This window comes from Lissotriton vulgaris, chromosome 4_1, assembly GCF_964263255.1.
Source record: "Lissotriton vulgaris chromosome 4_1, aLisVul1.2, whole genome shotgun sequence".
NCBI classification, from domain to species: domain Eukaryota; kingdom Metazoa; phylum Chordata; class Amphibia; order Caudata; family Salamandridae; genus Lissotriton; species Lissotriton vulgaris.
In genome coordinates this window covers 2,137,524,758-2,137,537,608 of record NC_141691.1, presented here as the reverse complement: position 1 = coordinate 2,137,537,608, position 12,851 = coordinate 2,137,524,758, and the positions used below count along the sequence as shown (strand labels likewise).

Sequence of the window (12,851 nt, the reverse complement as noted above, 5' to 3'; positions counted from 1 at the left end):
CCTCTGTCCTATGGGATCCCTGATAACCCCCGTCCTGTGAGAGCCTGATAAACTCTGTCCTATGAGATCCCTGATAATCACACGTCCTTTAAGAGCCCTGAGAACCACCCGATCTGTGAGAGCCTGATAACTATCCATCCTTTGAAAGCCTGATAACCACCTGTCCTGTGAGAGCCCTGATAAACACCCGTCCTGTGAGAGCCCTGATAACCACCCATCCTGTAAGAGCCCTGAAAATCACCTGTCCTGTGAGAGCCCAAATAATCACCAGTCTTGTAAGAGCCCTGATAATCACCTGACCTGCGAGAGCCCTAATAATCACCCATCTCGTAAAGTCCTGATAATCACCCATCTTGTGAGGGGCCGATTCACAGAACTAACTTAAGACAAAATCCTAAACTTACTACTTTTGGAATTCGCAGAAGTTAGGATTCTGTCTTAAGTTTTTCTTAAGACAAACTTAAGACAAACTTAAGACAGACTTAAGACAAACTTATGACAAACTTAAGACAGACTTAAGACAAACTTAAGACAAAATCCTTACTTAAGTCTGTCTTAAGTCTTTCTTAAGTCTGTCTTAAGTTTGTCTTAAGTCTGTCTTAAGTCTGTCTTAAGTCTGCCTTAAGTTTGTCTTAAGACACACTTAAGACAAAATCCTAACTTCTGTGAATACCAAAAGTAGTAAGTTTAGGATTTTGTCTGAAGTTAGTTCTGTGAATCGGGCCCTGAGAGCCCTAAAAATCACCCCTCCTGTGAGAGCCTGATAATCACCCATCCTGTAAGAGCCCTGATAACCCCCGTCCTGTGAGAACTCTGATAAGCACCCGTCCTGTAAGAATCCTGATAATCACCCAATCTGTGAGAGCCCTGATAACCATCCATCCTGTAAGAACCCTGAACATCGCCTGTCCTGTGAGAGCCCAAATAATCACCCGTCTCGTAAGAGCCCTGATAATCACCGATTCTGTGAGAGCTCTAATAATCACCCGTCCTGTGAAAGCCCAATAATAACCCATCCTGTAAAAGCCCTGATAACCCCCCATCCTGTGAGAGCCCTAATAACCACCCATCCTGTAAAAGCCCTGAAAATCACCCATCCTGTGAGAGCCCAAATAGTCACCCGTCTCCTAGGAGACCTGATAATCACTGTCCTGTGAGAGCCCTAATAATCACTCATCCTATGAGAGCCCGATAATCACCCATCCTGTAAGAGCCCTGATAATTCCCAGTCCTTTGAGAGCCCTGATAACCACCCATCCTGTAAGAGCCCTGAAAATCACCTGTCCAGTGAGAGCCCAAATAATCACTCATCTCTTAAGAGCCCAGATAATCACCCATTCTGTGAGAGCCCTATTAATCACCTGTCGTGTGAGAGCCTGATAATCACCCATCCTGTAAGAGCCCAGATAAACCCCTCCTGTGAGAGCCCTGATAATCACCGTTCCTGTGAGGGCCCTGATAATCACAGGTTCTATAAGAGCCCTGATAATCACTGTCCTGTAAGAGACCTGATAATCACCCGTCCTGTGAGAGCCCTGAATACCATCCATCCTGTAAGAACCCTGAAAATCGCCTGTCCTGTGAGAGCCCAAATAATCACCCGTCTCGTAAGAGCCCTGATAATTACCGGTTCTGTGAGAGCCCTAATAATCACCCGTCCTGTGAAAGCCCAATAATAACCCATCCTGTAAAAGCCCTGATAACCCCCCATCCTGTGAGAGCCCTAATAACCACCCATCCTGTAAAAGCCCTGAAAATCACCCATCCTGTGAGAGCCCAAATAGTCACCCGTCTCCTAGGAGACCTGATAATCACTGTCCTGTGAGAGCCCGATAATCACCCATCCTGTAAGAGCCCTGATAATTCCCAGTCCTTTGAGAGCCCTGATAACCACCCATCCTGTAAGAGCCCTGAAAATCACCTGTCCAGTGAGAGCCCAAATAATCACTCATCTCTTAAGAGCCCCGATAATCACCCATTCTGTGAGAGCCCTATTAATCACCCGTCGTGTGAGAGCCTGATAATCACCCATCCTGTAAGAGCTCAGATAAACCCCTCCTGTGAGAGCCCTGATAATCACCGTTCCTGTGAGGGCCCTGATAATCACAGGTTCTATAAGAGCCCTGATAATCACTGTCCTGTAAGAGACCCGATAATCAACCGTCATGTGAGAACCTTGATAATCACCAGTCCTGTAGGAGCCCTGATAGCCACCCATCCTATGAGAGCCCTGATAACCACTGGCCTGTGAGAGCCCTAATTGCCACTGGTCCTGTGAGAGCCCTGATAATCACCCGTCCTGTGAGAGCCCTGATAGCCACCCATCCTGTGAAACCCTGATAGCCACCCATCCTGTGAGAGCCCTGATAGCCATCCGTTCTGTGAGAGCACTGATAATCACCCATCCTGTGAGATTCCTGATAATCACCCATCCTATGAAAACCCTGATAGCCACTTATCCTGTGAGCCACTCTGATAGCCACCCGTTCGGTGAGAGCCCTGATAATCACCCATCCTGTGAAAGCCCCGACAGCCCCCATCCCGTGAGAGCCCTGATAATAACCCGTCCAGTGAGAGCACTGATAATCACACGTCCTGTGAGAGCCCTGATAATCACCCGTCCTGTGAGTGCCCTGATAGCCACCCATCTTGTAAGAACCCTGATAGCCACTTGTCCTGTGAGAACCCTTCCGGTCACTGCTCCGTCAGGATACTGCTTCACCGTCTGAACTCTGCACCTATGAGGAGGGCTTTTCTTTCATATTAAGATATATGCTTTATCATTTACATTTTGTTTGATTATTTGTTATTTGTATTGACAAATTGTTAGTATAGTTTTAAAGAACAGCGAGCTCTGCGACTAAAGTGCAAAATTCAGGGCCTGATTTATGAGGCCTCTTGCAACGCTGGTGCGTCACTTTTTGTAACGTTCCGTGGCACAGGAGCCTGCTCCATATTTACGAGGCAGCACTAAGCATCTGTTCTTGGTTTAATGCTGCCTCGTAAATATCATTCAGCTGTTTGTGTTATGAGTGTGTCAAATGAGTGTGGCCGTGGATGGTCCCAGCAACTTCCATGGCTTTTTGACACTGCCCCAGAATTCTGAGAAGTTATAAAGCAATGGGGCAACCCGGGCAACCACTGGACCTGGGTAAATAGTGGTGCAATAAGGTAATGTCACAGTGGAGAGCAATTTAGAAGCAGATAGACAAAGCAAAAAATAATCTATTGTTTCTGAACAAAATAGAACACCACCAGGCAGTTATTTCACTAATGGATGTGATTTTATTTCATCACAGCACTGGAATGAATCACGGTATAATGTACAAGAAAAATCATAACTATATATTTTTCAACAAACAGGTGCAAAAAAAGGTGAGGTGAAGGTGCATGGAAGGGATAGTGAGAAAGGACTGTAGTGTGCATATATATACATCAGTAAATAATTAGATAAAGGACTATCAAGACAGTTCCTGCCAAATACATTAAATGTCAAATCATAACATAATTGCAGATATTCATTCTCTGTCATATATGCCAAACAATAAAATAAAAGAAGTGTTGACGTTTCGACCTCTAAACAGAACAGCAAAATAGGCGCATGGGGGGCGGGGTCTTCATCAGGACTGAGGTGAAAGTGAGCAAAAAGCTCCAGTAACGGCAGCTATATTTCTTCAGGCTGCGGATATATAAGCTGCGCTGCGTGAGTTCTCAGATTTCTGTTTAAATGTCCACAGTATCCGATATGTGGGGGCCAGGTTGATTAGTAACCGTTGGCTCTGGGCTGCTGGCTGGGCAGGTGAGGCAGGGACTGAGAAATCGTAACTCTGAGGCAGCACCAAAAACTTAAGGGAAGCACAGCGAGGAGCAATATCTTTGTTTTTCCTCTTTTTATGCGCAGCACACATAGAAAAAGGAAAAAACCTCTTGGGTGAGGAATTTGTCCCTTCCTGCACACAAATATTCATCCCTGCAATGCAGGCGCCCTTGCAACATGGTGCATTGGCGCACAGCAGCCCGTTGTGTGCCGGAAGAGGGGAAACGGACAGCCCTGCTTCCTACCGGATGCAGCACATCCCTGCCCTTTTCTTTTGGCATAGGAGGCAAAACTTTATAAATGAGGCCCTCAGTTTATAAAGAAAATAAACCCCTCCTCTCGGCTACCCACGTATGGAGGCGGTTTATGGTTGCAGGACTCTTGTGCACACCTTAATAAATTGCACGTGTTTGAATAATGTCTCCCCGTAAGATTTAGAATAGAAATATGTTTGCTAGCTCTGCTAGAAATATACACAAGGCAATCAGGCTTCCCAAACTTCCAAGATTGTATAATTTTAAGCTGCGCGTGCAGCACCATCTATTACATGTTCCTCTCATAACAATTTTTTTCAAAGTGTTTATGCCTGATGGGAGCAGGGACCTGCTGACGTATCCCAACCCCAGGGAGCCAGGTGGTGGGGTGTCCCAACCTCAGGGAGCGAACTGGTGGCGTATCACAACCCCAGGGAGCCAGCTGGTGGGGTGTTCCAACCCCAGGAAGCCAGCTGGTGGTATGTCCCAACCTCAGGGAGCTAGCAGGAGGCATGTCTGAACCCCAGGGAGCCAGCTGGTGGGGTGTCCCAATCCCAGGAAGCCAGCTGGTGCCATGTCCCAACCCAGGGAGCCATCTGGTGGTGTGTCCTAACCCCAGGGAGCCAGCTGGTGCCGTGTCCCAGCTCCAGGGAGTCAGCTGGTGATGTGTCCCAACCACAGGTAGCCAACTGGTGGCATGTCCCAATCTCAGGGAGCAAGCTGGTGGTGTGTCCCAACCCAGGGAACCATCTGGTGGCATGTCCCAACTCCTGGGAGCCAGCTGGTGGCTTATCCTAACTCCTGGGAGCCATCTGTTGCCATGTCCCAACCCCAGGGATCCAGCTGGTGGCATGTCCAACCCCAGGGAGCCAACTGGTGGCGTGTCCCAACCCCAGGGAGCCAGCTTGTGGCGTGTATCAAACCCAGGAAGCCAGCTGGTGGCGTGTCCCAACCACAGAGACACCACTCCGGGTGTATCCCACCCCAGAGAGCCTGCTGGTGGGCATGTCCCAACCCCAGGGAGCCAGCTTGTGGTGTGTCCCAACCCCAGGGAGCCAACTTGTGGCGTGTCCCAACCCCAGGTAGCAAGCTGGTTGGCGTGTCCAACCCCTGGTAGCGAGCTGGTGGGCGTGTCCCAACCCCAGGAAGCCAGCTGGTGGCGTGCCCCAACCCCAGGGAGCCAGCTGATGGGTGTGTTCAACCCCAGGAAGCCAGCTGGTGGCGTGTCCCAACCCTAGGGAGTCAGCTTGTGGTGTGTCCCAACCCCAGGAAGCCTGCGGGTGGTGTGTCCCAACCCCAGGAAGCCAGCTGGTGTGCGTGTCCAAACCCCGGTAGCAAGCTGGTGGACTTGTCCCAAGCCCAGGAAGCCAGCTGGTGGCATGTCTCAACCCCAAGGAGCCAGCTGGTGGTGTGTCCCAACCCCTGGGAGCCAGCTCGTGGTGTGTCCCAACTCCAGGGAGCCAGCTGGAGGGCGTGTCCCAACCACAGGATGCCAGCTGGTGGGCATGTCCCAACCCCAGGGATCCTGCTGGTTGCGTGTCCGAACTCCTGGCAGCCAGCTGGTGGGCGTGTCCCAACCCCAGGGAGCCAGCTGGTAGGCGTGTCCCAACCCCAGGGTGCCTGCTGGAGGTGTGTCCCAACCCCCGGGCCCCGCTGGTGGGCATGTCCCAACCCCAGGAAGCCAGCTGGTGGTGTGTCACTACCCCAGGGAGCCAGCTGGTGGTGTGTCCCAACCCCAGGGAGCCAGCTGGTGGGCATGTCCCAACCCCAGGGAGTCTGCTGGTGGCGTGTCCTAACTCCTGGGAGCCAGCTGGTGGCGTGTCCCAACCCCAAGGAGCCAGCTGGTGGTGTGTCCAAACGCCTGGGAGCCAGCTGGTGAGCATTAGCCATTGACTACGAGAGATATTCAAGCCAAAGATGTGCAAATGCAAGCATGAGGCTTAAACAATCATAAGAAAAATAAACTACTTCTTCACACCCACTGCAGCGTCATGAACTACTCCCCTACACCCAATGCAGCTAAACAAAATACTCCCCCGCACCCACTGAAGCTTCATAAACTACTCCCCTACACCCAATGCATCTAAATAAAATACTTCCCCGCACCCACTGCAGTTTCATAAACTACTCTCCCACACCCAATGCAGTTTCATAAACTACTCTCCCACACCCAATGCAGCTATATAAACTACTCCCTCCACCCAATGTAGCTACACAAACTACTCCCCTACACCCAATGCAACTAAATAAAATACTCCCCCGCACCCACTGCAGCTTCATAAACTACTCCCCTGCACACAATGCAGCTAAATAAAATACTTCCCCGCACGCACTGCAGTTTCATAAACTACTCTCCCACACCCAATGCAGTTTCATAAACTACTCTCCCACACCCAATGCAATTTCATAAACTACTCCCCCACACCAAATGCAGCTTCAAAAACGTCTCCCACACACCCACTGAAGCTTCATAAACAACTCACCCGCACCCACTCCAGGTTTATAAGCTACTCCCTTGTGCTCACAGCAGCTACATAAACTACTTCCCCACACCCTATACAACTACATACACTAATCCCACACACCGAATGCAGCTACATAAACTGCTCCCCTGTGCCAACTTCAGCTTCTTGAACTACTCCCCGAAACCCACAACAGCTTCATAAACTACTGCCCGGGCCCAGTGCAGCTTCCTAAACTACTGCCCCAGTCCCATTGCAGCTTCATAAACTACTGCCCTGGGCCCCCTGCAGCTCCCTAAACTACTCCCCCACACCCGCTGCAGCTTCATAAACTACTGCCCGGGCCCAGTGCAGCTTCCTAAACTACTGCCCCAGTCCCATTGCAGCTTCATAAACTACTTCCCCACACCTACTGCAGCTCCATAAACTACTGCCCCGGGCCCCCTGCAGCTTCCTAAACTACTGCCCCGGTCCCACAGCTGCTTCATAAACTACTGCCACGGGCCCACTGCAGCTCCCTAAACTACTGCCCCGGTTCCACTGCAGCTTCATAAACTACTCCCCCACTCCCACTGCAGCTTCATAAACTACTGGCCCGGGCCCACTGAAGCATCCTAAACAACTCCCCCACACCCAATGCAACTACATAAACATTTGCGTCGGGCCCACTGCATCTTCATAAACTACTGCCCCGGTCCCACTGCAGCTTCATAAACTACTGCCACGGGCCCACTGCAGCTCCCTAAACTACTGCCCCGGTTCCACTGCAGCTTCATAAACTACTCCCCCACACCCACTGCAGCTTCATAAACTACTGTCCCGGACCCACTGCAGCTCCCTAAACTACTACCCCGGTTCCACTGCAGCTTCATAAACTACTCCCCCACTCCCACTGCAGCTTCATAAACTACTGCCACGGGCCCACTGCAGCTCCCTAAACTACTGCCCCGGTTCCACTGCAGCTTCATAAACTACTCCCCCACTCCCACTGCAGTTTCATAAACTACTGTCCCGGGCCCACTGAAGCATCCTAAACAACTCCCCCACACCCAATGCAACTACATAAACTTTTGCGTTGGGCCCACTGCATCTTCATAAACTACTGCCCCGGTCCCACTGCAGCTTCATAAACTACTGCCCCGGGCGCACTGCAGCTTCATAAACTACTCCCCTACAGCCACTGCAGCTTCATAAACTACTGCCCCAAACCCACTGCAGCTATATAAACTACTCCCCCACACCCACTGCTGCTTTATAAACTACTGCCCGACCCACTGCAGCTCCCTAAACTACTGCCCTGGTCCCACTGCAGCTTCATAAACTACTCCCCCACTCCCACTGCAGCTTCATAAACTACTCCCCCACACCCACTGCAGCTTCATAAATTATTCCTTGAAACTCACTGCATCTTCATAAACTACTCCCCCACACCCAATGCAGGTACATAAACTACTTCCCCACACCCACTGCAGCTTCATAAAGTACTCCCCTAGACCCACTGCAGCTTCATAAACTACTACCCCAAACCCACTGCAGCTATATAAACTACTCCCCCACACCCACTGCAGCTTCCTAAACTACTGCCCCGGCCCACTGCAACTTCATAATCTACTTCCCTGCACCCACTGCAGGTTCATAAACTACTGGCCCGGGCCCACTGCAGCTTCCTAAACTAATCTCCCACACCCAATGCAGCTCCCTAAACTACTGCCCCGGTCCCACTGCAGCTTCATAAACTACTCCCCCACTCCCACTGCAGCTTCATAAACTACTGCCCGGTCCCACTGCAGCTTCATAAACTACTCCCCCACACCCACTGCAGCTTCATAAATTATTCCTTGAAACTCACTGCATCTTCATAAACTACTCCCCACACCCAATGCAGGTACATAAACTACTTCCCCACACCCACTGCAGCTTCATAAACTACTGCCCGGGCCCACTGCAGCTTCATAAACTACTCCCCTACACCCACTGCAGCTTCATAAACTTCTACCCCAAACCCACTGCAGCTATATAAACTACTCCCCCACACCCACTGCAGCTTCATAAACTACTGCCCCGGGCCCACTGCAGCTTCATAAACTACTACCCCACACCCACTGCTGCTTTATAAACTACAGGCCCGGGCCCACTGCAGCTCCCTAAACTACTGCCCGGTCCCACTGCAGCTTCATAAACTACTCCCCCACACCCACTGCAGCTTCATAAATTATTCCTTGAAACTCACTGCATCTTCATAAACTACTCCCCACACCCAATGCAGGTACATAAACTACTGTGCCGGGCCCACTGCAGCTTCATAAACTACTCCCCTACACCCACTGCAGCTTCATAAACTTCTACCCCAAACCCACTGCAGCTATATAAACTACTCCCCCAAACCCACTGCAGCTTCATAAACTTCTACCCCAAACCCACTGCAGCTATATAAACTACTCCCCCACACCCACTGCAGCTTCCTAAACTACTGCCCCGGCCCACTGCAACTTCATAATCTACTTCCCTGCGCCCACTGCAGGTTTACACACAACTCACCTGCACCCACTGCAGGTTCATAAACTACTGGCCCGGGCCCACTGCAGCTTCATAAACTACTCTCCCACACCCAATGCAGCTACATAAACTACTGCCCCGGGCCCACTGCAGCTTCATAAACTACTACCCCACACCCACTGCTGCTTTATAAACTACAGGCCCGGGCCCACTGCAGCTCCCTAAACTACTGCCCGGTCCCACTGCAGCTTCATAAACTACTCCCCCACACCCACTGCAGCTTCATAAATTATTCCTTGAAACTCACTGCATCTTCATAAACTACTCCCCACACCCAATGCAGGTACATAAACTACTGTGCCGGGCCCACTGCAGCTTCATAAACTACTCCCCTACACCCACTGCAGCTTCATAAACTTCTACCCCAAACCCACTGCAGCTATATAAACTACTCCCCCAAACCCACTGCAGCTTCATAAACTTCTACCCCAAACCCACTGCAGCTATATAAACTACTCCCCCACACCCACTGCAGCTTCCTAAACTACTGCCCCGGCCCACTGCAACTTCATAATCTACTTCCCTGCGCCCACTGCAGGTTTACACACAACTCACCTGCACCCACTGCAGGTTCATAAACTACTGGCCCGGGCCCACTGCAGCTTCATAAACTACTCTCCCACACCCAATGCAGCTACATAAACTACTGCCCCGGACCCACTGCAGCTTCCTAAACTACTGCCCCGGTCCCACTGCAGCTCAATAAACTACTCCCCGAAACCCACTGCAGCGTCATAAACCTCTCCCCCACACCCAATGCAGCTACATAAACTACTACCCCACACCCACTGCAGCTTCCTAAACTACTGCCCCGGACCCACTGCAGCTTCCTAAACTACTGCCCGGTCCCACTGCAGCTCAATAAACTACTCCCCGAAACTCACTGCAGCTTCATAAACTACTGCCCCGGCCCACTGCAACTTCATAAACTACTTCCCTGCGCCCACTGCAGGTTTACACACAACTCACCTGCACCCACTGCAGGTTCATAAACTACTCACCGAAACCCACTGCAGCGTCATAAACTACTGCCCCGGTCCCACTGCAGCTCAATAAACTACTCCCCGAAACTCACTGCAGCTTCATAAACTACTCCCCCACACCCAATGCAGCTACATAAACTACTCCCCCACACCCACTGCAGCTTCCTAAACTACTGTCCCGGTCCCACTGCAGCTCAATAAACTACTCACCGAAACCCACAGCAGCGTCATAAACCTCTCCTCCACACCCAATGCAGCTACACAAACTACTCCCCCACACCCACTGCAGCTTCCTAAACTACTGCCCCGGGCCCACTGCAGCTTCATAAACTACTGTGCTGGGCCCACTGTAGCTTCCTAAACTACTCTCCCACACCCAATGCAGCTACATAAACTACTGGCCTGGGCCCACTGCAGCTTCCTAAACTACTCTCCCACACCCAATGCAGCTACATATACTATTGCCCCGGACCCACTGCAGCTTCCTAAACTACTGTGCCGGGCCCACTGCAGCTTCCTAAACTACTCCCCCACACCCACTGCAGCTTCATAAACTACTGGCCCGGGCCCACTGCAGCTTCCTAAACTACTCTCCCACACCCAATGCAGCTACATAAACTACTGCCCGGTCCCACTGCAGCTTCCTAAACTACTGCCCCGGTCCCACTGCAGCTTCATAAACTACTCCCCGAAACCCACTGCAGCTTCATAAACTACTCCCCCACACCCAATGCAGCTACATAAACTACTCCCCCACACCCACTGCAGCTTCATAAACTACTCCCCCACACCCAATGCAGCTACATAAACTACTCCCCCACACCCAATGCAGCTACATAAACTACTCCCCGAAACCCACTGCAGCTTCATAAACTACTCCCCCACACCCAATGCAGCTACATAAACTACTCCCCCACACCCAATGCAGCTACATAAACTACTCCCCCACACCCACTGCAGCTTCCTAAACTACTGTCCCGGGCCCACTGCAGCTTCGTAAACTACTACCCCAGGCCCATTGCAGGTTAATAAACTACTCCACTGCACCAACTCCAGGTTCATAAATTACTCCCCCTCATCAACTCCAGGTTAATAAATGACTCCCCCACACCCACTGCAGCTCCCTAAACTACTGCCCCAGGCCCACTGCAGGTTCATAAACTACTCCACTTCACCAACTCCAGGTTCATAAATTACTACCCCGCATCAACTCCAGGTTCATAAATTACTCCCTCGCACCAACCCAGGTTCATAAATTACTTCCCCGCACCAACTCTCGGTTCATAAATTATTCCCCCTCTCCCACTGCAGGTTAGATCGTCTCAGTACCCCATGTTGAAGCCTCACTCCCAGGAGGACCAGCCAGTTGTAACTTGAACCCTGGGAGAATTATATCAATAATTCTCCACAGTAAGGCACTCACACTCACATCCGGATCTATGACGTTACAACGCAGGCTATTACAATGCCTGCTGTTACAACTCGGTTTTTACATCGCATACCATTACAACGCATAGTGCTTTTAGGCGCTGGATAGTGAATTATTTAATTTACTATTCCAACTCCAGTCCCCGTGGGTAGTAGGGAAGGTGTTGGATAGTAAATGAAATATATTCCCTATCCTAGAGCGCCCCCCAGCGCAATGCGTTGTAATGGTTTGCGTTGTAATGGTTGCGATGTAATGGTAGTGCATTGTAATGCTTGCGTTGTAAGTGATGTTTCCCCTCACATCCATATGGACCGCCCCGGAGACCCCTTGGGGGGCGCTGCATTGGTGATCACACCCTGTACTCCTCCGTGTGATATATTGATGTGATCATGAGATGTTGAGACCTATCTTGGTGTAACCTCTGGATTTGTTCAGAGTGAAGTGTTTGAAAATTGACCAATGCGTGCTCTGCACCCACAGGTAAACCCTCAGATGGGGCTCCCATGCACCGACAAGCTTCAGCCATAGGTGACCGGCCAATGAACAAGAGCAGAGGTAGACACATCGATGGTCGGACCACATGCATCGCCCGCAGATATAGTTGAGTCTTACCTGTGTGAACCAGGAGAGCCGTGAATACTATGGAGCACACAGCAGCCTTCATGTCTGTGGTGGACTCTGACCGATGGAAGGACCTCAGCACGTGGTGTTCTTGGTGGTGTCTGTGTGTCCGTCCTTCCGTGCCAGGGCTTTATATAATGACACACTTTGGCCACCAGTCTTGGTGCTGGCCCAGTTAAGGTGGATAAACTGGTTTTGTAGGTGTGATAGATGAGGTGTAGGAAGGAAGATACTGCAGCAGGGTGTGATGCCTTTCTGTGGGCGCAGTCTTGATACAAGGATGACACATTGCCCTCTTCACCACCCACACATCAGCACCAGCACGGAGGAATGCAACACAAACACAGTGTAATTTATGGCACTTCATTCACTCAGGCTGCTTGGTTAGTCATAGAATACATTATTTATTTGGGCAAATTTATTTAACACATATTTGGCATTCTAAACATTTAGCCTGAAATTATTTTTGGCAATCTTGGGCGAAGTTACCTTTCGTTAGAAGAAACTTCCCTATTTCATTCCATATCCCCAGTTTATGCCTGCTATGTCTCCCAGGTCGCCTTTCCCTTCTGTCTCCCAAGTCACCCCTTCCTCTGTCTCACAAGCCACCCCTTCCTCTGTCTCTCAGTTCACCCCTTCTCTGTCTCCCCAGTTCACCCCTTCCTCTGTCTCTCAGTTCACCCCTTCCTCTGTCTCTCAGTTCACCCCTTCCTCTGTCTCCCCAGTTCA

General features: G+C 50.6%; 1 protein-coding gene across 1 annotated transcript in view; it reads right to left on the bottom strand.

Moving 5' to 3' along the window:
- The window catches only part of LOC147725238 (lymphocyte antigen 6E-like), a 29,746-nt gene extending 17,476 nt beyond the window's left edge, over positions 1-12,270 (bottom strand). The window contains exon 1 of the mRNA XM_086966553.1: positions 12,114-12,270. Within this exon, the coding sequence (XP_086822679.1) occupies positions 12,114-12,165 (52 nt within the window). The 5' untranslated portion in view covers positions 12,166-12,270. The remainder of the gene's footprint in view (positions 1-12,113) is intronic.
- Between the last annotated feature and the right edge of the window lie 581 nt (positions 12,271-12,851).